General features: G+C 42.7%; 1 protein-coding gene and 1 long non-coding RNA gene across 3 annotated transcripts in view; one reads left to right on the forward strand and one right to left on the reverse strand.

Annotated features, from left to right (window-relative positions):
* The window catches only part of reln (reelin), a 110522-nt gene extending 98006 nt beyond the window's left edge, over positions 1-12516 (reverse strand). For both annotated transcript variants that reach the window (XM_061823378.1, XM_061823379.1), the window contains exon 1: positions 12038-12516. In XM_061823378.1, coding sequence (XP_061679362.1) covers positions 12038-12290 — 253 coding nt within the window. In that variant the 5' untranslated portion in view covers positions 12291-12516. The remainder of the gene's footprint in view (positions 1-12037) is intronic.
* On the forward strand, positions 3590-6522 carry LOC133502511 (uncharacterized). Its single transcript, XR_009795489.1, has 3 exons — positions 3590-4425; positions 6130-6186; positions 6384-6522. It is a non-coding gene; the product is annotated as an uncharacterized LOC133502511 (long non-coding RNA).
* Positions 12517-26851: the final 14335 nt, after the last annotated feature.

Raw genomic sequence — 26851 nt, forward strand, 5'->3', positions numbered from 1 at the left:
GGGGACGCCGTAGTTTAGTGTGGCAGTCGATGTCCACAGGTGCAGAAGCGTCTAACGCCGATCGTGTCAGAACAACTAATTATGGAAACGCTTTTGACTAAAGTCGCTCAAAGAAAAAAAATATTTTTCAACATGAATGGAGAGCCTTTGTGGAGAGGAAGGGTTCTGCTGTGTGTTTAAATTCACAGATGGGGAGCATGCCAAAGCATTCGTATTCAACGTTGCCAATAAACTTTTTGCTCACTTTGCATTAAGACAAGATAATCAAACGAATAAAAGACATGCTTTTGTCGGCAAGAGCTGTTCATCGTAGCAGCATGATGGCAAATCAGATTGAATTACGTTCACGATAAACGGATGGAATTCTCAACGCCTGCCTGAAGCTTAATCTGACAATGTATGAAACGGACTACAAAGCCATCAGCAAAACCGTGCAGCACCAGATGTCACATTAATGGTAAGAAGAAATTACATTTTAAAATATTTGGCCTTTATGGTCTGCCTCAGTCGAAAAGATTCCCGACCCCTGACTTAGAGCTTGCTAGTATTGGGTCGGGCATTTGCGCAATCAAAACTTTGTGTTCCCACAGCTTGGCTAACGCTGAGCTAAATATTAAATAGTTAATGGTTGCAACTGAAAAACTATTCCTTACCCCCATTTGTTTGTTTGTTTTTTTTTTTTGCCAGTCCCAGAAGATTGCAGCTCTTAGTCTGGCACTAGACAATACCATGAATCATTAAACAATTCTCTTAATATGGATTTAGAATCACTCAACCAAGGCCTCAACTTTACGTCTCTTTAAATGCTTTTTTATTTATATATATATATATATATATATATATATTGTGCCGTCATTCAGGGAAGTTAATCAATGTAAAAAGCCTTTTTTGACAAAGTAAAGAGTAAAAAGATATCCATCTTCAAATACAGGGAGCAAAAGTAAAAAAATCCTTGTCAAAAAAATAAAAACTTAAATACAGAAAAGTAAACCTCTACTTAAGTACCGTAATAACATATCTTTATTTCTTTATTTCACACCAACAAGTTTGATCAATGCAGAAACTCAGTAAACATGACTTTGCAGGGCAAATGCATTTTGGTACCAGGAGACATGGCAGATCTAACATGCTGTATTGCTAAGCCACCAAACAGAAGATGTGCATGAAGATCTGAGATATTCACTTTGATGAAGTGTTTCCAGTTCATAAGATATGGAAAGAGTTTCTAATTGTTAACTGTTTCTCCAACAGGATGGTACATTATGACAACTACTAATATATCCCACCATGTATACTCCAATTGTTGAAGATTATGAATCCAATCAATGCTCTCCCCTTCTCATCTTTTTCATAATCTCCCCACTATGTTTAAGACCATCAAACATTTAAATATCAACAAAAGATATCCCAAGTAAACATCTACTGTATCTATTTTCTGTACGCCTATCCTCACTCGGGTCATGCTGGAGCATACCCCAGCTGAAACTGGGCAAGAGGCGGGGTACACCCTGGACTGGTCACGAGCCAATCCCTGGACACAAGAGCAAAAAAACAACTATTAGCACTCACATTCATACCTACAGTGTATGTGCAATTTTGAGTTTTCAATTAACCTGTCACGCATGTTTTGAGGATGTGGAAGGAAAACGGAGTACCCAGGAAAACCCCACACAGGCTAGGGGAAAGCATCCAAACTACAGAAAGACCAGGTCCTCAGAACTGTGAGGCAGATGTGTTAACCAGTCGCCCTCTATGCTGCCCCGGGTAAATATAAGATTTTATTTTTAAATGAATTTACTGGTCAGGTGAAAGTATTCAAAACCACCTATCCCATTGTGTCATAATTTCCAGCTCTGTTAAATCATGAATTAACAATAGGTAATCACAATTTTTTTTAAACTGTGTTCGTTTTCACATACCACATTCCCACCTAATTACCTCCAGGCCTATTCAATCAGGAAAGCACTGAAATAGAACCTGTTTGACAAAATGAAGTTGGCTAAAGAGATCTCAAAAGGGTGCAAAAAAAATGGGACAATGTCAAGAAATTCAAGAGGAGTCCTGAAATCGAATAAATGACTGACAACTAGCTCTCTGGACAGGGTTACAAAGCAATTTCTAAAGCTTTAGGATTCCAGTAAACCACGGTGAGAGCCATTATCTACACATGAAGAAAACATGGAACAGTGGAGTGGCCTGTCAACAAAATTTATTCAAGAGTACACCAAGGACTCATCCACAAGGTCACAAATTAATCCAGGACAACATCTAAATAACTGCAGGCAATGCCTTACATGAAGAACATGAAATGTCATTACACGAGAATTTTAGATGGTGGCAAATACATTTTCACGACACTGTAGTTTGTGTACAGTATGTCTAATCTACAAAGAGCATCTGTCAACATTCAGGATCTGCCTTTTCTAGATCTACCTCCATGCCAACAAAGTCACTGACTCTGGAATTCCATGTTTAGAATAAGTAGGTAAATGTTACCTTCTCTTTTTACTTTTTAAAATCTCTTTTGAATCCAGCACAATGGTTAATAAATGCATTCAGTATCTTTGACTTTTATGCAATCAATCAAGCAATTAGCTCATCAGCTCAAAGAACAGACATCAACCAAAGTTCTGATAAATAAAAAAACAACCAATAATTATGTGACTAATTTCAATTCGGGTTAGTCATGATGATTAATATTTTCAGGTTTTCAAGACAGCACACAGATGTCATTCAGCATTAAATGATGAGTCTAATTTATTTTGTCAATCTTGAAGCCAGAGAGGAGCTGATGGAAGTTTAAGACATTTTGATGACTGGAAAGGAAGCAGGGATATTTTGTGTCGCTTTCTGGTGTCAAAGGTTACAGATTATTACCAATTTAGTGAACTAATGACATTTGTAACTTTGCCTCAGATAGAAAAGAATTCAGTGGAAAAGAAAAATGCAGAAGTAACCGATTTGAAAGGGCGGGGGGAGTTGAGTCGGGGGACTGATATCTAATATTGACAACTAAATGTAGTAATTAAAAACAACAAGCTGGTGAATCAATGTAAGAGACTCCATCTTAATATCTAATTGAATTGCTATAATTAGACAACCATAGCGGTAATTAAAATAGTCAGATTGAATAAATTCCAAGCTCTTTTTCTTAACTTCTACCTTCTCATCATGTCAGATGTTCCCCACATTGAGTGAATAAGAGGAAAAAGCCTAAAAATGTATTAATCAAATGGCAAATGTCCACTTCACAATTCTAAATCCCGATCAAGTGTATAGTATTTCTGTAAAATATGTAAAGAAAAAATATAATCCACCAATTAATTCAACAAAGGGATGATACACAGCATTGTTGTAATAATTGATTTCTGTAAACAATTGTCTCTCCATCATCTGTTTTTTTTTTTTTACATCCATCCATTCATTTTATACAGCGTACAATTTCCACACATCAAACTGGCAGATTCGAATCACCACAGTCAGAACTGCGAGATAGACATTCTTACCATTACTTTTAGTGCTTTTCCATTTCCAGTTCTCAGTTGGCAATTCAATAAATAGCAAGTTTTTAGCTTTGCAACTATTGTATCAATGCCTCCCAAAGAAACGGTGCTGCAGGATGATATGGTATGGAATTGTTCATTTAGTCCGCTTCAAAACGAGACACTAAAGACAAATCTCGCACCAAAAACTGGATGAAACTAACTGATGACACAAATCTGTGGGGTCTGGAGTTACCAATCATTTTTGTGGGGGTGGAAGGTATGTCACACCAGAGTACAGTATTAGCAGAATTAGATATTTTCAAACCCCTGTAAATACCATCCCCCTCACCCATGCTGTCATTTTGGACTAGAGGACGTGTGAGCTGTGCATGCGAGGCTGTGTAATCTGCCTCTGCCAGCCTGCCAAGTGGAGCTAGAATGGGCCAGGCTTTTTGAAGGGGGCCGGTGCTGGAAAAAGAGGGGGGCGTAGGGTTGAGGCTAATCCGCCTGCGCCACACGCCGAGTCACCAGCACCCTGCTAGTTGCACCACGTAGCCTATGCTGTCCTGGGTCTCCCGAGGCGCTACAAGGCCCGGTGAATGCTATCAACACAGACGACACGTTGGCTCCCTTCCCCCTCAAGAGGGGATTACTGAACTGTCAATGAAGGAACCAGGGGGAGGTTCTAGAGTGGGAGAAACAGTGGCAAAAGGTGTACGATCCACCAACAGCAGCTACTTTCTCTGCAAGGAAGAGGCCGTGGGTGAAGTTGACGTTTCATTCAAAGGCAGCAAGGAAATTGCCGCAAAAACAACACGAGGAGCACCAGTGGCGAAAAAGAAGGAGGAGATGGTTTAAAAAGCATCCATCACGTTTCAAGTGTAGCCTAAGGACATTTTCCAGCCCTCGAGGAAAATGAACACAGCGCCATTGTTATGAGGTAGGCCTTAGCAGTACTTTGCATAAACACAGTTGTAGTAGTAGTAGTAGTAGTCGTATGTGTTGAAAAATGACAAAACAATGGTGGAGGAAGAAGTAGGTAATCTAAATATACCACTAAAAAATATGGAGATTAACTCACTTTTGCCAAGTAGCAGGTTTTGCCAAATCAAAGTAGCAAGTTACTCATTAGAGCTTTCCTTCAATCAATTTATGTCCTTTTGTAAGGTTTGCAAGGTATCTTGGTTTTGAAATGCCCAAAATGTCCATTTTCAAGTGATTGTAGTTGGTCACCAGTCAGTCTCAGGGAACAGCTGGACAAGCCCTGTGAAACTCATTTCTGTTAAGACCACATTGTCGTTATGATTTTTGACTGTGAAACCGTATCAATGTTTAATGTCTCATCGTTCATCCATCTATTTTATGAGCTGCTTATCCTCACCAGGGTTGAGGGATCCCAGCTATCGTCACACAGGAGGCAGGTTACACCTTGAACTGATTGCCAGCCAATCGCAGAAAACAATCGCACTCACAATCACATCTAGGGGCAATTTAGGGTTTCCTATTAACATGTTTTGTGAATGTGGGAGGAAACCGTAGAAAACCCACGCAGGTTAGATGCAACATGCAAACTCCACATCGGTGGGGCCGGAATTTGAACCCAGTTACACCACTCTGCCACCTGCCTCATCAAATTATTGAAATTGATGGATTACTGGCTGGAAAATATCTATTAACTGTCTTGAATGCTCAACTGTAAGAGAACTGTCAAAATCCACCTTTTGCCTCAATATGTGAGAGCCGTGTGGTATTATGTCATCCAGTATATGAAAGTCTGGATGATTTTTTTTTTTTTTTCAAGACAATACCAAGTGAAAATACAGTAGTTAGGTTAGGTCAATGATCTTCAGGGGCACATTAGTGTGCCGTGAGTGCTCTTCAAATGTGCTGTGGGAAATTTTAACATTTTAGTCAATTGCTCAAACAATTATTTATTTACAAGAAATAATGTATCTTTGGTCATCTATTTATTGAGGCATATTAAGTTATTGTGAAAGGCAGAACAAATAAATGCTCTTCTATTAGATGAAAGGGAGTACATGCAGTAATTAATGCATCCTCTTTTTGTGACATTTTTGTTTTTGTGTCCTCTGAGATTTTTTTGGTTGGCTCCATTTTCTTCTTGATGCAATACATTTGAGTAAGCTTATTTTGCTCAAAATGAATCACTGTAACGCTTCGGTGTAGAAGAAACTGGTCAGGTACGAAGGTAAGTGCTCGCAGATCCATTTCAGCCTACTGAATTGCGTAGTCAGGTAATGGTTTGAATTACTGGATAACTTGAGAATCTATGACCCATGATCTCAATTTGTGATTGAGCAAGATTTTACTATGGTGTGGTGTTGATGTTGGTCCGCAACAGTATATTTTTATGAGGAGTTTTTTTTATTCCTGAAAAGTAGTGATCTTGTCAATGTGAAAATCTCTTGACATTGCTTAAAAATGTGGAATTAAGAACAACAGCAATGTTATTTCTGCATTCAAAACATAATGGACTGCAAAGTGTGGTTTTTTTTTTTTTTTTTTGTATTTTTTTTTTGTCAATGTATACATAGCCAAAAGCGTAATACTTCACAAACCACAAAGAGACACAAGAAAGCAAGTGCACGCTTGGACTGCAGCTGACTTGTATCTAAATCAACAGACACGCTCACTCTTCAACATCCTGAAAGTACTTACATCCTCTCATCTGCCCACTCATGTAAGTTTCTGAAAACACAATTTGCATTTGCTTGCTTGTTAAGAGCCTGCATGTTTTTGGCTGAATGAATGAAAAAAAAAGAAAAAAAGAATCCGTTGAGGAAACAAACAATAAAAAATGTAAGAGCTCAGTGAACACACCTCAGCACACAGATGCACTCACTGGGTTCTTGCTTTTCTTGCAAATTTGCACCATAGATGCAGCATTGTAGCAGTCGCTAACAAAATGAAGCAATCGGAAGTGACTCTTTGTGCTTTGAGGTTCCACGAGTTCAACATCAGTTTTCCAACTTTTCCAGAGCAGAACCTACTGACAGTTTCTGTCCATACATTTCAATCGACTCTCAATTAGACACATGAACACGTGTGAAAATAAAAGCCTCCTCAGTCCTGCTATCATGTCCTTTTTGTAACACTGATATAACACATTCTAAAAGCCTGATAATCGGGCCATATCTGTTTAGCTAGTGGAACATCTGACCTGTCTCTTTGTAATGATGGATCACCCGCTGTCTGCACGGCCAAGCGTGCATGTGACAAAGGGAAGAGTCCAAATGCATATCCATTCTCATTTCTCGCCCATCTGCTCCTCCACACAAAAGCGACGGACATATCCCGGCAAACACAAAGCTCTTTAAATGCTTCATCATTCATTGTCCACGTAGACCGAACACCCAAACACGCACAGCACGCCCATACAAATACGAACTACTGCACTTGACACACTTCCCCCGACTCAGTGAAGTGACCTTTTCAGACAAAGCAGCGGGAGGCTGAGTGACTGAAGAGCTGGCAAGTTAATGAATTCAAATGGTTTGGTACACTTTAAAGTGCAAGTATGCACCACATGTTGGTTTTCCTTTTGCTCACCAGAGAGACCCATTAAACCATTAGCCCTTGTCCCCTCGCCACTCACTTCGCTCTTGCCTCCTTTCAGTCTCACCGGTTCCCCGAAATTTGATGACTGCATGCAAACTAGGCCAGGCTTTTGTTGGGCCACAGAACAATTCTTGGAACAGCTCTTTTAAATGAGCACGTGCTACAGAGAAGTGAGAAGATGACCTAAAAAAAAAAAAATCCGATACAATGCAGAATTGGAAAAAAGAAAAAAAAAGGGGTGAGACATCAGAAGTCAGACCCTAACCAGCTGTCAAGGTTTTTGGAGCTGTGTTGGGTGACCTTGACATTCAACAGAATACTGAAGTCACAACAAATTACAGCCATTCTTTTTTTCTTTTTTTTATGGCCTTAAAAATGAGAGATGTGCTTCCATGACTAGCCCGAGTGCCCGGTCTGCTTTTCTAAAACCTGAGCAACACCTTGTGCTGCTCACCTGTACTTCAATATGGTTGGCATGTTGTTCTTCAAAAGAAAATAAGAAGAGACGCATAACCCATAATGAAGATGTTTGGCTGGAAAAATGTTGAAAGGTTTGAGAAAAGATCTTCTGTCTGGTGACAACGGAAACACCTGATGGCATTTGAAAATCCTTTTTTTTTTTTTTTTTTTTACAAGTTCCCTATAACCTCTACAAATTTAATCGAATCTCTAGTTTTATAATTTGGCACTCCAATCATCTGGTGCAATGGGACACTTGTGTAAACTACTTTCCAGCTGGTCTTTCATGTGAGAGTGAGAATCTAGGCCTGAGCTTTTCTTACACTTTCAGACATTTAGCACAAATCAGGAGAATGCCCATGCCAGAAATGTTCTCACGCACCAGAAATTGTATTTTTGTTGTAGTTTGAAGACGACGCCAGGGTAAGCATGGATTCATTCTGTGGTCACCCAGTCAGTCTGTTCACGATTTGGACACAAACAATAGAGTCTTTAGCTGTTCCCGGCATTTGTTGAAGCACGCACCTCCTCCTGTTATTCTTTTCACGATGTTTGTACGAAAGCAGCAACAGAGTAGTCGTGTCCAAGGACTATCAAACGAGTTAGCCTGGAGTGAACATGGACTGCTGACTCACATTAAACGAATGTATGGTTGAAGGAGACAACGATGTGTCCTGACAGACAATCTTATGTTTGTTTGTTTTTTTTTATAATAAAGCATATGTACCATACAAGTTGCTGCAAAAAAACGAGGTTCTGATAAGAAAGGTCAGCTCAGATGAAACTGGTAACATTCAAACGAGAAGGAAAAAATATCCGACTTTACCAAAATTGGAGAAAGGGATTGCATTTTGGGACTCTGTGTGTTCTTGGAATTTGTTATAAACCCACAATATTTGAACAACTCAGAAACAAAACTGTGACTCGAGTCCTGCAAACAAACAAGAAAATGATTGAAACTGAAACCAATGAATCTCATGTATTTCCCCAGTGGGATAGAACGAAGACATGTCGTGTGTAACAAAAAACAAATTTGTATGCCATTATAAAGCATGTGGATGTCACCACTGTATGCAAATTGAGATTCAATAAACAATAAACACTTCCACCAGCTATTTAGTTGCGAAAAAATAAAAAGGACAACCTATTGGGGTTCTATGCAGACGTATCCTGACACAGCTATGACTTTCCCAACAACTGAACACGAGATGTCAAACAAGGGTGTAATAAATTAATTAATGTAACAAGAAGCAACTAGCCCTTGCAGGACACCTCACCACCATTTCCCCACTAATTGTTTCCATTGTGCACTCAAATTTATGGGTCTTTAAAAAACACACACATATGTTGGTGATGGTATTTAATATAATTACTTTGAATTTAAGATGATTTCTGTTGCTTCTTGCAAACGTGTTGCCGTATAGGGAGGATTTCTACTGTTACAAGAGGGAACAATAGTGTGCCAAAAAGCCCTACTTTGTCATAAATCTAATCAGAAGTACTACTGATTGAGGTTACAAATGGAGGAAAGTTTCCATTTTTTTTTTCACTTTTCAGTCCAGGCCACAGCGTCTCAAAAGGTAAAACGTGACAACAAATTCCTCAGCGGGCTCCTTTACCCACAAACTATGACGTTTTATTGTGTTTTCTGTAATCTGGAGGACAAACCAACCAACCAACCAACACGTGACTAGTGAAGCGACTGCATCTTGAAGGGACCTGTTGGTTATTTTGGGCAGAGCTCAGATCTCCGCATGACCTTCCTGCGCTTCCCTCCTGAAGATAAGTGCAGATGTAGGCACTGCGGTTGAATGTGTGACTGACACTTGCTCATGTCTGGCATGAACTTAAAGCAGGCGTAATCTTTTCATTGGTCCTTCTCTTTTATTTTCCGAGAACTCTTATTTCCCTCCACATTTCATTTCTCCACCGCAATCCTGGCAAGGGTTGTAGCACAAGCAGTAACCTTTCTTGGCCATCGCATTCTGATAACTTAATACAGTAATCTAAAGCAGTGCACGGCCCACACATCCCAGTCTTATCGCTCCTAAGCAACAACAGGACGAGGCAGAGAGGTCAGGTCAGAAACTGAATTACGGCAAAGCACATGGGCCACGCAGAATCTTACTTCTTCTCGGCTTGAAAGCTCTGATGTTTTCCTTAGACTTTCACCTCTTGTCTCTGCCGCGAAAAGGTTCACTAATTCACATTTGTCATCCACTTTCTTCTATAAACAACCTGAGATGGCATTTCTTCACAAGCCTTCGCCAACCTCACTGCAAGCATCCCCAATGCCTGCCACCCACCATTTCCTCATCGAGCTTGCTTTCTGGTTAGATCACACGTTGCTTTTAGGAGATTAAACCACATCTAATCCAAAAGTGAGGGCCATTCATCCCGTGAAAAAAGGCAATTTAGATCAAGCCAGGCCAAGTACATGACTGCTATTTAACTAGAAATTCACATGAAATAATAACAGCAAACTTTAAGATTTACATTATGTCAACGGGAAGGATTGTTATTGTGTCATTAGGCAATGAAGGATATACTGGTGAATTTAACACAACATGAAATCCTCAAAGCAAAATGTTCTTCTCACTCCGACATTTGCAAGGGGGAGAGCATGCGCACATGTAACCATCCATCCATCCATTTGCTTTGCCGCCTATCCTCAGAAGGGTCGCGAGGAGTTCTGGAGCCTATCCCAGCTGTCATCGGGCAGGAGGCGGGATACACCCTGAACTGCTTGCCAGGCAAACGCAGGGCACATCGAGACAAACAGCCACAATCACAACCGAGGGGCAATGTGGAGTGTCCAATTAATGTTGCATTGGGATGTTGGAGGAAACCAGAGCGCCCAGAGGAAACCCACGCAGGCGTGGGGAGAACATGCAAACTCCACACTGGTGGGTCCGGGACTGAACCTGGGACCTCAGAACTGTGAGGCCAACACTTTACCAGCTGCGCCACCGTGCCACCCATATATAACCAGTTAAGTAAAAAACATAAAGGCAAAGCTATTGGTTAACTTTGTCTACAAGCAGCCATGTTTCACTTGTTCACTTGCCATTCAGCCTCCAATCCTGCATAGTCAAAACCTCAAAAATTTAACAATGAGCCACCATCATGGGCCAAAACATGGGACGGAAAAGAAAAGTGAGCAGCTTGGAAGCCTGTCGTTTTTCCGCGTAAGCCTCGCTGCTCCTACCTTATCTTCTCAATCCTCTCATCGTCATTCAAATCTCCTGCTCACTCCTCGGCCCGATTTAAATCTCTCCCTCCTCCCAGTCCGCCACGTTTATAATGCTAATTATTTAAACCTCTCTGCGCGCACCATCCCTCCCATCCGGCAGCCAGTTCTTCTAAATCTCTCAAAACAAGCCCCAGTTAAAAGGTGCTTGACTCAAAGCTTGATAAAAACTGATTCTTCCAGACTACTGCCTGTTCCTGAAAAGATATTCTTCTTGGCCCTCATCCCTTGCTTCCCGACAAACTGCGTTGAATGGATCCTCAAGAAGTTTATTTGTTCCAACTAAACAATTTAGCTAATCAAGCGAGGGCAAGTGTTAGAAGTCAGCCACGTAAAATGAAAGGAAACCAAAGGGGAGAACACAGCCCATTTATTACTTAACTTTGAAAGTGAGATGAAATCTATAATAATAAATCAAATGTGTATACACATGACTCTTGAGGAGAGGTTAGTAGCATGGGAACGTGACCTCTGTAGAACTGCGCTGGCCCGTGAGGGTCACTGTCCCCAGTGTTAAGTACGCAAGTTTCGAGAGCCAGCACAGAGCGGTGCTCACACAGTTGGAGCAATCATGGGGGAGCACTTTTTCACAACCAGGTGCCAGCGCATCCGCGTAGGAAAATCTGTCCCGTCTCGCACCCCAGAGATGGTTTAACCAAACCTAAATCTTTTGGATTTTATGGATTTTTACTCTTTTTGTCGATAACTATTCGCAGTGTTTGCGCGCACACTCACACACAGACAAATGGACACTCACACTCTCGTTCAGTTCTCTGATCCTGTAGAGAAGCTGCCTACGCTTGGAGCATCCGGATCACAGATTAGTCAAACACCAAAGCTACTCAAAACACGGAACAGGTCCAATTCAATATCACAATTTTTTTCTTTTTTTTTTTCGGACTGTTACATGAACACTGCCTGAAAACAAAAGCCACTTGATCCAAACTGCACTTGCACACAAGGAATGATGGAAAAAAAAGTGTAAATCACCTGAAAAAAAAATTCAGATCACTTTGAATGTTCCCGATGGTTGTCTTTTTGTTCTTCCCATGATTTTTTTGAATGGACTGAGAAAATAACCATAACTGTTTTTAATGGGTGACTCTTCAGTCATCAAACAGTTGCAACTAACAATAAAAAGAAACTGTTACCATGGAATTTATGTTTCATAACAAAAGTAGTATGATAACAGTAATAGAAGGCATGTAAAATGATATGATTTAAGGAACGTTTTATTTCATATTAAAGAAAAAAGTGGACACACCTTGGTATTCCTGTCCTGGGGTGTAGGCAGTGGGTTTACCCAAGATCTGGAGGGTGAGCAGCACCTCGCCCCCACCTTCCACCACCCCAACTCCATCCAGCTCTGCGTGATGGGTGCACAGGAAGAAAAAGGGGTTGAACCGGGGGTAAAAACTTGCAGGGGGCACCGCGAAGTCCACGCTGCTGCTCCCCAGGACCAGGGCCAGCAGGGTACAGCTGAAGGCGCCCCCGAGAGAGGCCCACGCCGCGGCCATCTGCCCTCAAAGAGTGAGAGCAAGATGTGTCAATTTGAGGAGAGTGATGAATGAACCCAGGTAGCTGGATTCTAGGGAAAAGCTTCTGGAGTCCAGTGATGAGTAAAAAGTCCAAAAGTGCGTGCGGGAGGTGCGTGTGTGCTGTGATATTGTGTCAAAGTATGAAAAACTGTGGAAGAAGCTCTGTTCCTCCGTTGCTTCTTTCAGCTCCCAGTCCTACCTTCACTCAGGGAGTTGAGAGCTTTGGTTGCGCTGTCCTGCTCCAGTCTTTAAATACCTCACCCCCCCCCCTCCTCCCCTTGGCTCCCTCTCTCCTCCCTCTCTTGCGTTTGCCTCGCTCCAACACCAGCTCCTCGCGTGCTGTTAGAGCTCCATGAGACGGCCTCCCCTCTCCTCCTCCCTCCTCTTCGCTGTCTATCACTCTGCCTTTTGCTTAAGCCTCTCCTGGTCCTGTCTTCTCCACAGTGTCTTCAAGCCTCACAAAAGCGCTGCTTTGGCACCCTTGAGACACTCTTGAGACCTGAGATCTTCTTGCAGCTTAGTGTGCTGAAGTCTAACCAGCCACATGACAGATTCCTCTCACTCTCCTCTGTCTTTCCTTTGTCTTTTTGCCCATCCACGAGACTGTCTGCTCCTGTCCCACCCTCAATCACACCTCTTTTCCTTCCACAATTCCCTCCCCACTTTCAATCTCCAGCTTTTGCAACCTCTCCATCTCTCCTCCCCTCTTCGGCAAGACTACAGTTTGTTTTTCCTCTCCCCCTCTGTTGCGTCTTTCCTGGGTTTTCCATCAGAATCTGCTTTTCCACGGGATTCTCCAACTTCCCCCACCCCCCCACTTCAAATGAAGCCACCGCTCCAGCACAAGCTGACACCAGCCATAATGCTGCTTTGTAACCCCCACTGGGTCTGGCTGATAGATGAGCATTTTGCATGCACAGTGTACACACCCAACGCATGGCTCCTTCCTTGTTTTAATCCTCAGCGCATATTCCCAAATGAGAACACAATGATCTGTGCAGTTCAAGGCCATGCGCAGACAGCACATTAACAATAATACAAGCGCTCGAGCAGCCTGTGCCAAGTCTTAAGCAACATTGAGTGGTTACAGTGTAGAATTTTGATGCATACAGGAGCAACTGAAAGACAAGATTTTTAAAAAAAGGGGCCAAAGTAGGATAGGTGGAAATCAATCGAGACAAAAAGAGCGTTTCTCTGTTCGGGATTCCCGTTTTAAATGAGACTCCAAATGTTTCTTCAGGGGTCTCCTTCGCATCTACTTCTTACTCACTACATTTGTTTAGGACTATTAATTTTGGCCTAGGTTTGATGCCCTTTCTGATCCGGATCCTCCTGAGCACGGAGTTGGGCTGGCTTGAGTCCTCCCATCTCTCCCGCCACTACAGGCGAGGTCAGGGGTCAGTCAGGAACCTTTTTGGCAGGAGAGCAATCAAAGACACACATGTTGCAGTGGATTTCTCTGAGAGGTATTTAAAATATTTTAAGGGTGAATACAAGTAAAACCATGGATTTTTAAGCATGCCCCTAACTATTTTAGAATATAAACGGATGAGTTAAGTATTTGACAAGTCACTATTTTTCTCATTAAATATTCTTCCAAATCTGGTATGGACCTAAACATTTCATATTGGGAGCAACCCAAGTAATTCATACATCCAAAAAAGTAGAACAAATGAGATCAGAAATTAAGTTGTGTGTAAAAATGTGAAATGACGCTGGGGAAATGTGTTGATCACAAAAAAGATAGAGAGGCGCAAAACGGCATGGAAAACCGGGATACTTACAATCTATCAATCAAAGAGAATCTTGTCCCTTGTCCGTTTCAGCTGGTTGAGTCCTAATTGATGGACTACAAAAAGGTCTCATTGCCAAGGTGAGTCAAGACACATCTCATGATGGGTAAGAGCAGAGATCTGTCTCAAGACCATCTCAAGCCGCAGGTGTAATTCGGGAAAAATGTTTATTGTTCCACGGTCAGGGATCGGGCAGGCAGTCAGGTGCAGCAGCGGTAGTCAGGGCGTTGGGCGTGGAGAGCAGGTCCGCAGGCAGGCAGGAGTTGGTACACGAGAGATCGATCAAAGCAGGCAGGAATATCAAAGGAGTCAGGCCTACAGGGTCAGTCGGAGAACGGGCGGAGGTCGGTACATACGGGAAAACGATCAGCGATACGGGAGTGCTGGAACGGGGCATGAACCGCAACCATCTGGCCCGGACCAGTCGTCCCCATGGTCCTATATACACCGGGGCCAATCAGCCAGCATGAGGCGCAGGTGTGTGCCTCCCAATGAGCGTGACCGCGCGGGCATCCGCGCAGTCAGGGCTGGACCGGCAGGATCATGACAAAAGCGTAACAATGACATTGGTTGCAGACGCATATCTAAGCTTCTGGTGAGCACTAATGATCATGTTTGGGGCTATAAAACATAAGTGGAAAGCCAATCATACCACCATATATTTGCCTTCATCAGGTGCTCCTCATTAGACTTCTGACAGAGGAGTGCAAAGAAAGAGTTTAAGAGACAAGGACCACCTCTGGAGAGCTTAAAAAGGACCTGGAATTATCAGGTACTGTCACAAGGAAAACATTAAGTAAGGTACTCTGCTGCCATGGCTTGTATGCACACTCACAATGCAAGACCTCATTGCTGGAACAAAATCATGGCAAAAACATGTTTAAATTCTTCTGAACAACATATGGACAAGCCAGATAAATACTGGGAGACTGTATTCTGGTCTGATTAGTGCAAAATTGAATTGATTGGATGCCATAATGAACACCACGTTTAGAGGAGAAATGGCACTGCACATCACCCTTAAAACAACATAGCAACAGTGAAGTTTGGAGGCGGGAACGTGATTGCGTGGCGCTGCTTTTCAGGAAATGGTACTGATACACTTCGTATTATTGAAGGAAGGATTAAAAAGCAAATGTACCAATAATTTCTTGATAAAAATCAGACATCTGCAAGGCTGATGAAAATGAAATGAGGGTGGATATTGCAGCAGGATAATGACACTGCCAGGGAAACTCTCAGTTGGTTTCAAAGAGAAAAATAAAGCTGATCGAAAATCCCAGCCAATCACCTGACTTGAATCAATCGAAAATCTATGGAAAGAACCGGAACTCTGTCATGGTCCTGCCAGTTCAGCCCTGGCTGTGCGGGTGCCCGTGCAGCCATGGTGATTGGGAGGCGCACACCTGTACCTCATGCTGGCTGATTGGTCCCGGTGTATATAGGACCCTAGGGACGACTGATCCTTCGCCAGATCGTTGCAACTCATGCCCCGTTCCCGCACTCCCGTATCTCTGATCGCGAACCTGTGTGTACCGACCTCTGCCTGTTCTTCGACCGACCCCGTAAGCTTGACTCCTCTGACACTCCTGCTTCTCTTGATCGAGCTCCCGTGTACCGACTCCTGGCTGCCCGTGGACCTGCTCTCTACACCCGACATCCTGACTACCGCTGCTGCACCTGACTGTCTGCCCGATCCCCGACATTGGAACAATAAACGTTTTTTTCCCGAATTACCTCTGCGTCTCCCGAGTCCTGCATTTGGGTCCTCCTTCCATATCGATGGGTCATGACAAACTCAAGGTCCATAAAAGAAGCCCATGGAACCTTCAAGTTTTGAAAACTCCTTCTTCGGAAGAATGGGCAAAAATCAGAGCAATGCATGCGACTAATTTCTCCATACAGGAGGCGTCTTGAACCATTCATTCCAAACAAAGGTTTTTGTACGACGTATTAAACAAATACCTCTTCAATTCATTCAAAAAATTTTCCCTGTGTCATTTCACATGATTACACATTGATACTGACAAGGGGCTGGATTGCTCTTTGAGTGAGAGATTTTAAGTGTTATCTTGGGTTTTCTTGCCCTTTTGCACCTCCCTAACTTCCTTGTGTTCTACGCTTTTTCCCTGTATCATTTCACATTTTTATGCACAACTTAATTTCTGATCTTATATGTTTGGGTTTCTGTGTAATTTTGGATTACTTGGGTTGTTCTCAACATCTGGCAAACTTTTCATCCCTCCTTTTTATCCCTCTGTGTATTTTCTTGAATCCCCCCCTTTTTGTTGACCCCTTCATTGGCAAAACGGCAAGACTTTCCTCACATAGTGCGTCATTGGCAAAATACATTCCAATCGCGTAGAACTGCGAGAAAATGCTTACCTTTGTCGACTTATGCAAAGCAATAGAAAACTATGTCTCTGCATATGTCTTTCACTTGTGATTCTTCCATTTGATCTGCCAGCATGACGGTACGCTTGTGAACACTTCTTGCTGACGGAGGCATGTATTTTATTTGTTTAAATATCTCAAGATGAAAAGTCGTCAAAAAAGATTAAGCAGGAATGCTTTGGCATACTCTCCCTCTGTGAATGGTTTTCCGTTCTTCACTACATCTGAAGGGCCAGCAAAGCCAGCATAGCATGTGTCGAAGTGCTGCTTCATATTTCCCAATTTCATCACTGAAATTGTATTATTGCATACTAGACACTTTGTAGAACCTGCTCTCTCCACCGAGGCAAAATTTCTTTGTCCATTTATGCTGAAATGTGCTGTAATCCTCATTTTGCCCTCTGTTCATTTTCATCTTTGTCATCAGCTTTCTGACTATTTTCATCAAAAGGAGGGAAGTTTACTTCTTGACCTCACATTCACAATGACCCTGGTTTGCTACTGCTAATCCATTTTCTTAGTTGCGTATCCTCACAAGGGTTGCGGGGAGTGCTGGAGCCTATCCCAGCTGTCAATGGCAGGAGGGAGGGTACACCCCGAACTGGCTGCCAGGCAATAGTGGGGCACACGGAGACAAACAGCAGCACTCACAATCACACCTCGGGGCAATTTAGAGTCCAATTAATGTTGCATGTTTTTTTTTTGGGGGGGGGGTTGTGGGAGGAAACCAGAGTGCCCGGAGGAAACCCACACAGGCACAGGGAGAACATGCCAACTCCACACAGGGAGGGCTGGGATTGAACCCGGATCCCCAGAACTGTGAGGCCAATGCTTTCCAGCTCATCCACCGTGCCGCCTACACAATGTTTTATGTTAAATTTCAGCTGAATTTATTATGTTTAATAAGTTTAGTCACTCTTAGTGTTGCGATTCATTCATCTGACTTTAGTATGGGGTGCGTGGGTTCAATTCCTAATCAGTAATGGTGTAAATGTGGGTGCGAATGGTTGTCTGTGTCTGTATGTCGCTTGCGACTGACTGGCCACCACTTGAGGGTTTAGTCTGCCTTTCTTCCAAAGTCAGCTGGGGTAGGGTCCTAGATTATTAGGTTCACGACACCTGGGCTTGACAAAAGTCTTTGAAACTGTTGAATGACATGTTTCTTGTTGAACTTGACACTGGTTAAGAAAAAAAAAAGCTAGATTTGACCAGAATGAAACTTAGTCTGACATCACAGCTGCATTTGGAAAGAAGGATTTACTCCACTTGTCAATGCAGGTGTCATGATCCTGCCGTTCCAGCCCTGGCTGCGCGGGTGCCCGTGCGGTCGCGCTGATTGGGAGGCACACACCTGCGCCTCATGCTGGCTGATTGGCCCCGGTGTACATAGGACCATGGGGACGACTGGTCCGGGCAAGATCGTTGCGGTTCATACCCTGTTCCAGCACTCCCGTATCTCTGATCGTTTTCCCGTGTGTACCGACCTCCACCTGCTCTCCGACTGACCCCGTAGGCCTGACTCCTTTGATATTCCTGCCTGGTTTGATCGATCTCCCGTGTACCGACTCCTGCCTGCGGACCTTCTCTCCACGCCCGACGGCCTGACTACCGCTGCTGTACCTGACTGCCTGCCCGATCCCCGACCGTGGAACAATAAACGTTTTTCCTGAATTATCTCTGCGTCTCCCATGTACTCCTGCATTTTGGTCCTACCTCCGTTCCGATGGGTTGTGACAGCAGGGTCATAGTGTGCCATAATTTCTGGTCTTTAAACCGCACCTGATCATAAGCCCTACCCAGTATATTTTCAAAGGAAAAAACATTTTGTACATACATAAGCCGCAACTGTCTATAAGCCGGATGTGCCCACATTGAAACATAAGATATTTACAAAGAAAGACGGTCCACAGAAAAAGTTTTCAAAGTTTTAATAATATACCTTAGCTTTTCTTTCCAAACAGAGCCTGTGACGGGCGGCAGAAACACAGCAGCAATACGGTTCAGGTCACCTACTTTTATTACCTCTGAAAGCTTTTTTGGTCTTTTTACTCTGCTCCTTTTCTTCCTACTGCCGTTTCCAGCGTCTCACCATCGATTCATTTATCCCAAGTTTACATGCAGGAGCTCTGTTTCCTTCTTTATTGGCCAGCTCGATTGCTTTTAACTTGAAAGCTGCATCATACCCATTTCTTTTTGCATTTTCCATTATGAGGGTACGTTCATGCTGATTTTATTCATGCACAAAGCGCAAATTTACATTAAACTTGAGTCTTCCTCGGCACGTATATTCCACTTGTCTCACGCTTAACTTTTCTGCTCGAGCGCCCCTGGCGGCCATTAGAAAAGATTCACAAATTAGTCTCATCATTGCATAAACCGCAGGCATGCGAAAAAAGTCGCAGCTTGTAGTCCGGAAATTACGGTAATTGTAATGTGTTCTGTAGATAGATATTTGACAACATTTCTTGATTGATATGAATAAAATTATCATTCAGTCTTTTGTAGTTGTTTCAAAAATGTTTGAGACACCCTCTGCATGTTCTGAACACCTTCCCATTTTACTTCGACAAAAATAATTAAGTCCAGAGGGATTGTGCCAAATTTGAGGGCTAAGTAAATGTATAAGTCTTCTCAATATTATGAATGAATGACTATATGAGCGGCACTTCTTGCTCCAATTAAAAACACAATCAACTGATGTTTTGACAATTAGTCAATAGTGTTGAGCTGTAACGGGATCATTGCAATACCACACAAAAAAAAGCTATCCATTGTAATCATCATGAGTTTTTTGACTAACCAACCTAATTGTAGATAGGACAACCTGTTAACTACATGTGAGATCAGGTTGGTGTCTGCTGAGTGTACGGTATGGTTAAATGCACACAAACATACAAAAAGGATCAAGTTGGACACACACTCTGGTGGGCTGTGTCGTGTCCAAACAGACAGACTGACCCACAGCAGGAGCGGACTCAGGCCAGATGCTTTCACGTGGTTAAATGAGGTTAAATGCATATGTAATCTCAAACAAACCACACACTGTAGCCTTGCCTGTGTCTGCTTCTGTTTGCTTGACAACACAGAATACTTTATTTTACAACTTTGAAAATTGAATGAATTCTTGTTTGTATGCTTGTTCAATACTGTGAAACATTGATTGCAGATTTCACATTTGTTTAACAGGTGAATGTTGTCAGTGATGGGCTGATTATCTGACTTGTACAGGTAGTTTCTGCAGTTAAGACTTAACACGGATGTTTTCTGCAGGACATCAGCAGACGAAATGAAGTGATGCAAATGAGCCTAAAAGAGTGAGACAAGGAGCAGGTGTGCTACAATGTTCTTTATGTTGTTAAAACCATGTTAAGTATAAGTATTGCACTACTGTGAGGATAAAGTGACAGCGTAAAGTCCGAAGAGGCAGTAACTTTTCCGAAGATGTGTAATCCCGGTGGTTCCACAAAGTCAGCAAGCTGGACCAGCGTGAGGAGATTGAGGAGAAGGATGAAAGGTTATCGCAGTTGCAACCACCCCTCAAGCTTTTTATCATTAAGCACTTTTAATTAACTTGCTGGCAGACTTCTTAAAGAGCTCAGGCTGGAAGTTTTTAATGCCCCACTCAGACTGTATTCCTTTCTGTCAAGTTGCCAGGTTCCAATTGCATGTAAAAATGAATTTATAGTTTTAGAATTTTCTTAGGGGGGAAAAAATCTTCTCACTAGATTCAGTCTGAGGTGACAATTAGTGCAAATAGACATTTGATGAAAGTTTTTTGAAAGTTGGAAAAGAATTTGTCAATTCTTTATTATGCTGTAATATCATTATCATCATCAGTAGCAAACATACAATTGTTTCTCAGGAACGTTTTGGGGAAATTGTTCTATAAGAATTGCTATCATGGCAGGGCTATATAATATATTGAGAGGGAGCAAGTTCAATGGACATTAAAAATATCCATCCATCCATCTTCTTAGCCGCTTATCCTCACGAGGGTCGCAGGAGTGCTGGAGCCTATCTCAGCTGTCTACGGGCAAGCGGCGGGGTGCACCCTGAACTGGTTGCCAGCCAATCACAGGGCACATCGAGACAAATAGCCACACTCACAATCACTCCTAGGGGCAATTTAGAGTGTCCAATTCATGTTGCATGTTTTTGGGATGTGGGAGGACACCGGAGTGCTCGGAGAAAACCCATGCAGGCATGGGGAGAACATGCAAACTCCACACAGGGAGGGCTGGGAATGAACCCGGGTCCTCGGAACTGTGAGGGCGATGCTTTCCCCCTGCACCACTGTGCTGCCCTAAAAATACCCTAAAATCATTAAAAAAGAGAGCAACAAGTGTGATAAAATATCTGCAACATAGCAGGACTGCGAATCAAGAATATGATATGGTGGAGAATTAGTGAATCTGGATTCTGTGATGATAAATTGCAGGGACTCATTGTTCCAAAATCATCTATACATAAACTTTTAGAACTGAGCATAAATCTTTAAAATATGGATACAAATAACAAAATGAATATATAGAGGCTACTTAGGGGATTAAATGTGCCGCATGGGTGGTGCGAAATGTAACCCTCCAAAAAGGAGGGATTGCTGTATACTCTTTCACAAGGGTGTCACTTGATGTGGTCAATAGCCAAAGTGTTACTCAAACATAAGACTGAACTCGAGGTCGTACATCTTGAAAATTGATAACATCTTTGATTATTGTACGAAAGGATAAACAGCCCCCGGTCCACATTCATAGCCCCTTTTTATACTCGGACCAGTTACGTGCATTGTGGCTTCTCCCATGTGACACGACGTTGCCAATCGCTGATCGAGAGCAGCTTTGGAAGTCGATGTGTGCGAGACGGGGCAAGAGGCCAGGAAGAAAGTTCCGGATAAACAGAATAGAAAACAGCCAAGAAAAAAGGGGTTGGTCAGATTGTTTTTGAAAATCAGCGCTGTCAGATGACATTGGCATTTCCCCCCAAAACTATAAAACTGCTTGATGTGACATCGTCAAACAAAATGTGGAATCAATACAGTTCAATGGCAAATTCGATATGTTTACTATACTTTTATTGATATTCAATGAACAAACAAATTTATGACAATTGGCTCTTTGGTGATTGTGTGGATCATCTGTCGAAAAAGGAGGAGGACATTTGGGAAATAGGCAAGGAGCATCTTGCCAGGAATTAGTGAAAACTGTCTCGTTGCAGGTCCGGTCATACATCCATTCCGATTACACTCTTGGACATGTGCGCACACACAGATACTCTCATACTTAAACACACATACATAGTGTGCGACTGGGGGCAATCGCTCTCCATTATGAAAACTAGGTCAGGTAGGCATGGGGCAGTAATTATTTTTATCATTAATTTCCACCTCCAGGTTGCGCCAGGGCTTTTTTGTCCACTTCAATCTTCATTTCAGACAACCGCCCACCCACCCCACCACTTCCCCGCCTGCATCCATACACGCACTCCACCACCATCACCGCATACCCACCACTCTTAATACAGCCCTGCGTGCCAAACAAGGCAGAACAGAGGGCGGGGGCACAAAAGTGGAAAGAGCTGAAAGGGATGCACAGAGTATGACAGTGAGAGAGAGCGAGAAGCAGACGAGGCAGGAGGGGTATGAAGTGTCGCTTCATCACTCACTGGACCCTAATTTCCACTAACAGGTTGTTTACTGGATATGGCAAATGATAATAAAAGCTGGTGTTGGAGGAGGGGACGAAACAAGCAAAAAGAAAAGAGAAGCCCTGCGGGAGCACTTCAGCTGTGGTGGCTTGCGGACTTCAATTAGTCCCATGAAAAGCAAATCCCCCAACTCTGACAACCCACCAAAAAGATGTACAAGGAAAAGGTTGCTCATCCCCCTAAAAACTTAGAGAGTTGCTGGTGACAAACAAGGAAAAACTTGGTCTGGTTGTCAGACCAGCACTGAGCACGGGCAATGAAACAAAACAGCATGTTTTTCTTCATACTGCAGTTTCTAACAAAATTAGACACTGAACATATTTTAAAATAAGAATTGTTATTACAGTCAGGCACGCTTACAAGCCTGGAATTCAGTTAATGAATACTGAACATCATCCACATAAGGCTTGACCCCATGAATTATTCACCTCTTCAGTCATTCCTCATCTTTCCAAGAGATACTGGACAATGGAACACTTCCACGATTGTGTGAAAGATTTGAGGAAGGCCCTTTTAGGTTCCAGTGTGGCTGCTTCCCAGGACATAAATCAAGGTCCGCAAAGTCCATCCATCCGTTATCTTCAGCCACTTACCCTCATGAGGGTCACGGGAGTGCCGCAGCCTATACCAGCTATCATTGGGCTGGAGGCGGGGTATACCCTGAACTGGTTGCCAGCCATTCACAGGGTCCGTAAAGTCATGAATGAATTTTCTCTGGATCCACCTACTTGACAGCCTGACCTCAACATCATCAAACATCTTTGGAAGGAACTCAATTATGAGTCCTATCGCACAGCAACAGTGTGCCAATACATTTAACCGCTAAACACAATTCGGTTGACACGGCAATTCCACTTTAGTGACTTTTTAAATGTTCATTTTGAGTGGCACATAGCCAGAATCATAGCAGATATGAATGAACACGTGAAATAACTCTTGCCAAGGCATCGAAAATGCAAGTCAGCAACTGCAAGAATGTCAACATCGGGCACCAACAACACCAAAGGAAACATCCGTTTTCTATACCATGTATATATTTCAAAGTTTCATAAGAGCTGTACTTCTGCCAGGTGACTAAGATCAAAAGGTGGACGATGCCCTATACTGGTCACCCATCAATCAGAGGACACATATAGCGACAACCCTTCACACCTCAGTGTAGAAAAATCGACCCACACTGCCAGCATTGACCATTACCCAAAATAAACAGTATTCTTCTTCTTTTCCTTTCGGCTTGTCCCGTTGGGGGTCGCCACAGCGTGTCATCATTTTCCATCTAACCCTATCTCCTGCATCTTCCTCTTTAACACCCACTGTACTCATGTCCTCCCTCATAACATCCATCAACCTTTCCTTTGGCCTTTGCCTGGCAGCTCCATCGTCAGCACCTTTCTACCAATATACTCACTCTCTCGCCTCTGAACATGTCCAAACCATCTAAGTCTTCTCTCTCTAACCCTGTCTCCAAAACATCCAACTTTGGCTGTCCCTCTAATGAGCTCATTTCTAATCCTATCTATCCCATCTGTTCACACCAAGTGAGAACCTCAACATCTTCATTTCTGCTACCTCCAGTTCTGCTTCCTGTTGTTTCTTCAATGTCATCGTCTCAAATCCGTACATCATGGCCGGCCTCACCACTGTTTCATAAACTTTGCCCTTCATCCCGGCGGATACTCCTCTGTCACATAGAGGACCAGACACCTTCTGCCAACTGTTCCATCCCCCTTGGACCTGTATCTTCACTTCCTTACCACACTCACCATTGCTCTGGATTGTTGACCCTAAATATTTGAAGTTGTCCACCCGAGGTATCTCTTCTCCCTGTAGCCTGACTCTTCCCTTTCCGTCGCTCTCATTCACGCACATTTATTCTGTTTTACTTTGGCTAATCTTCATTCCTCTCCTTTCCAGTGCATGTCTCCATCTTTCTAATTTTTCCTCCGCCTGCTCCCTGCTTTCACTGCATATCACAATATCATTTGCGAACATCAAGGGGATTCCAGTCTAACCTCATCTGTCAGCCTATCCATTACTACCGCAAACAGGAAGGGGCTCAGTGCAGATCCCTGATGCAGTCCCTCCTCCACCTGAAATTCTTCTGACACACATACACCACATCTCACCGCTGTTCTGGTGCCCTCATATATGTCCTGTACTATTCCAACATATTTCTCCGCCACACCAGACTTGTGCATGCAGTACCACAATTCCTCTCTTAGTACTCTGTCATAGGCTTTCTCTAGGTCTACAAAGACACAATGTAGCTCCTTCTGACCTCTGTACTTTTCCACGAGCCGAATTTGCTTTCCATGACAGACTTAATTGGTATAACTACAAATGGGCTTTCTAATATCAGTCAAATAGCGGGGTGGTGGGATTTTTTTCTTCTTTTTTTTGTCTACAGGCCCTGCAGCAGATGCATTCAAATGGGTAGGACACATGGCCTGGCACCATTTAAGTGTGATACATTTTTCAACAGCTGTGAGTCACCATCGCGAGCTCGGAGCATAGCAAAGTGCCTCGCTCGGGGCTGCTACAACATGCACAGACGGTTGGCCTCGTACTTCCTTTGCATTTGTTAGGCTCAGAATGCCAAATTCTGTGTTTTCAGTTCCCTGTCACCACAGCACCCCCCCTCACGTTGCAGTCATGGTAACTGGAGCTGTGAAAGCACAAGCTGAGAAGTAGGAAAGAGGAAAATGACCGACACAAGGCCGCATTGTCACACAGACATACCGAGTGCTAAGTGGTTTTACAGCAACTTGCATTTTCCCTAGTTGAACAATTAGGAATGCAAACAATTAGGGACAAGGTATTTAAGAGTACAATGTGTGACAAACAATCCTAAAATGTGTTCCATCCTCCATGTACTGTAATTTCTTCTGTCCTGAGATGCCGTTTAAATGAATATATTTTACAAAGTACTTCTCTGTTTTGAACAATTAAATGTTTTTGGGGGGAGACTGTGTATCTTTGAGAAATTATAGCATGGATAAAGCATTTTATCACATGTTAAATACAGTATTGATTTTAGTGTGGTTCACGGTGAATCCATGAAAACTGACAAATCACAATTTATGTTTGCTTAAAAAAAAGTAAAAAGTAAGAGTAAAAGTAAGGCTAAAGTAAGAGATATGCCATTCACCCAACTGGAGGACAAATGCAGAGATGTACACTGAAACTCATGGCTGAAATGTATAGAAACAACAACAACAACAAAAGATCGTGAATTCTAGTAGACGTGTAAATGACCCTCTGCACACACTAGCTCATACTCACACTGATCGAAACACGGGAGGGGGGTCAGGAAAGGGGGGCACTGGGTCCAGAGCACATACTAAACAATAAGCAAGGAGACAGCCTCAAGCTGGAAGCTCAACTAAATATATAAATAAGAGAAAATCTCATTTTGACCCGGTGGCTCAGAGCCCTACAAACCCCTCCTTCGCTCCCATGCATCCGTGTTTCATACTAGAAGAGCACAAAGACAGGGAGGCAGGCCCAGCATCCATCGCTTCATCTCCTTCCATCCCAACCTATCGCATTCCCTCAGAGACACCGACTTTTTCCTGATGGGAATCCTGCCAGAAACGGACCACACGACAATCTGACACTGGACAGTAGATTGACAGTGGAAACTGGGATGCAGCATACAGATTCGGTTCTGGTTCCACAGTTGCCTGTGCTGGAGTTAGGAAAGATTTGGGGAAAATATTTCCAGAGAGAAGACCATACTCGGGCATTGCAGCAGAAAGAAACTTGGCACATTAACTTGAATATTTATTGCTAATTTTGACTTGGTCGGGCCAAACCACTAACCGCTTCAATTTCCATTTTAAATGGTGCTGGATCAATATTATGATGCATTAGTTAAATTGACATGGATGAGTGTCATGTGGACTGTGTGGTTTGGGTACGCAAGAGAGGAGAGTGATGAGGATCATGCCTTCTGTCAGATGTGATATAGATGTACTGTATATGATATGATATGTATATAATATAAACCTAAAAGCAACAATGTGGTGAAGCCTGAGTAATGATTGACAGATAGATGATACAAATAATTTTTGTAGCAACAAAGAGACCGAGGGTGAACTTTAGCCTTAATTATATGAGTCAGCACATAAGGTTGTTACTTGTGTTCTGACCGATGGATGGAGTGGGGGTGGGGGGCAACCAAACAAACAAATGCGCAGACACAGACAGAGATCAGTTTGTTTTTAGCGGTGGAAATAAGAATTCGATATCTGAAGATGGCAGGGACAAAAAAGAAGTTGATGAAGTCACGAAAAAGAAGGAGAAAAAGATCCACCAAAGGCTGGAAAAGCAAAAGAGAGCCCCTTGCAATTTTCGACATCAAATATAGATTTCCATAATTGCATTCAAAGTACAGAGTACATATTAGACAATATTATAATATCATTATTGATTGATAATTTTTAAAATAATGTAGTTATTTTCTCTCATAGGCAACAAGCATATTTTAAATGAAAAGGTGACAAATAAGTTATCTGAAGGCCTTGGCCTGCATATTGGTTCAATATGAATTCAAATCACATTGGTACATGAAAATCCTATGTCGTTATTAATTAACTATAACACTGTGTTAAAAATACAACAAACACACTGTTGAGCCGCTTTCATTGT

Source organism: Syngnathoides biaculeatus, chromosome 6, assembly GCF_019802595.1.
Source record: "Syngnathoides biaculeatus isolate LvHL_M chromosome 6, ASM1980259v1, whole genome shotgun sequence".
NCBI classification, from domain to species: domain Eukaryota; kingdom Metazoa; phylum Chordata; class Actinopteri; order Syngnathiformes; family Syngnathidae; genus Syngnathoides; species Syngnathoides biaculeatus.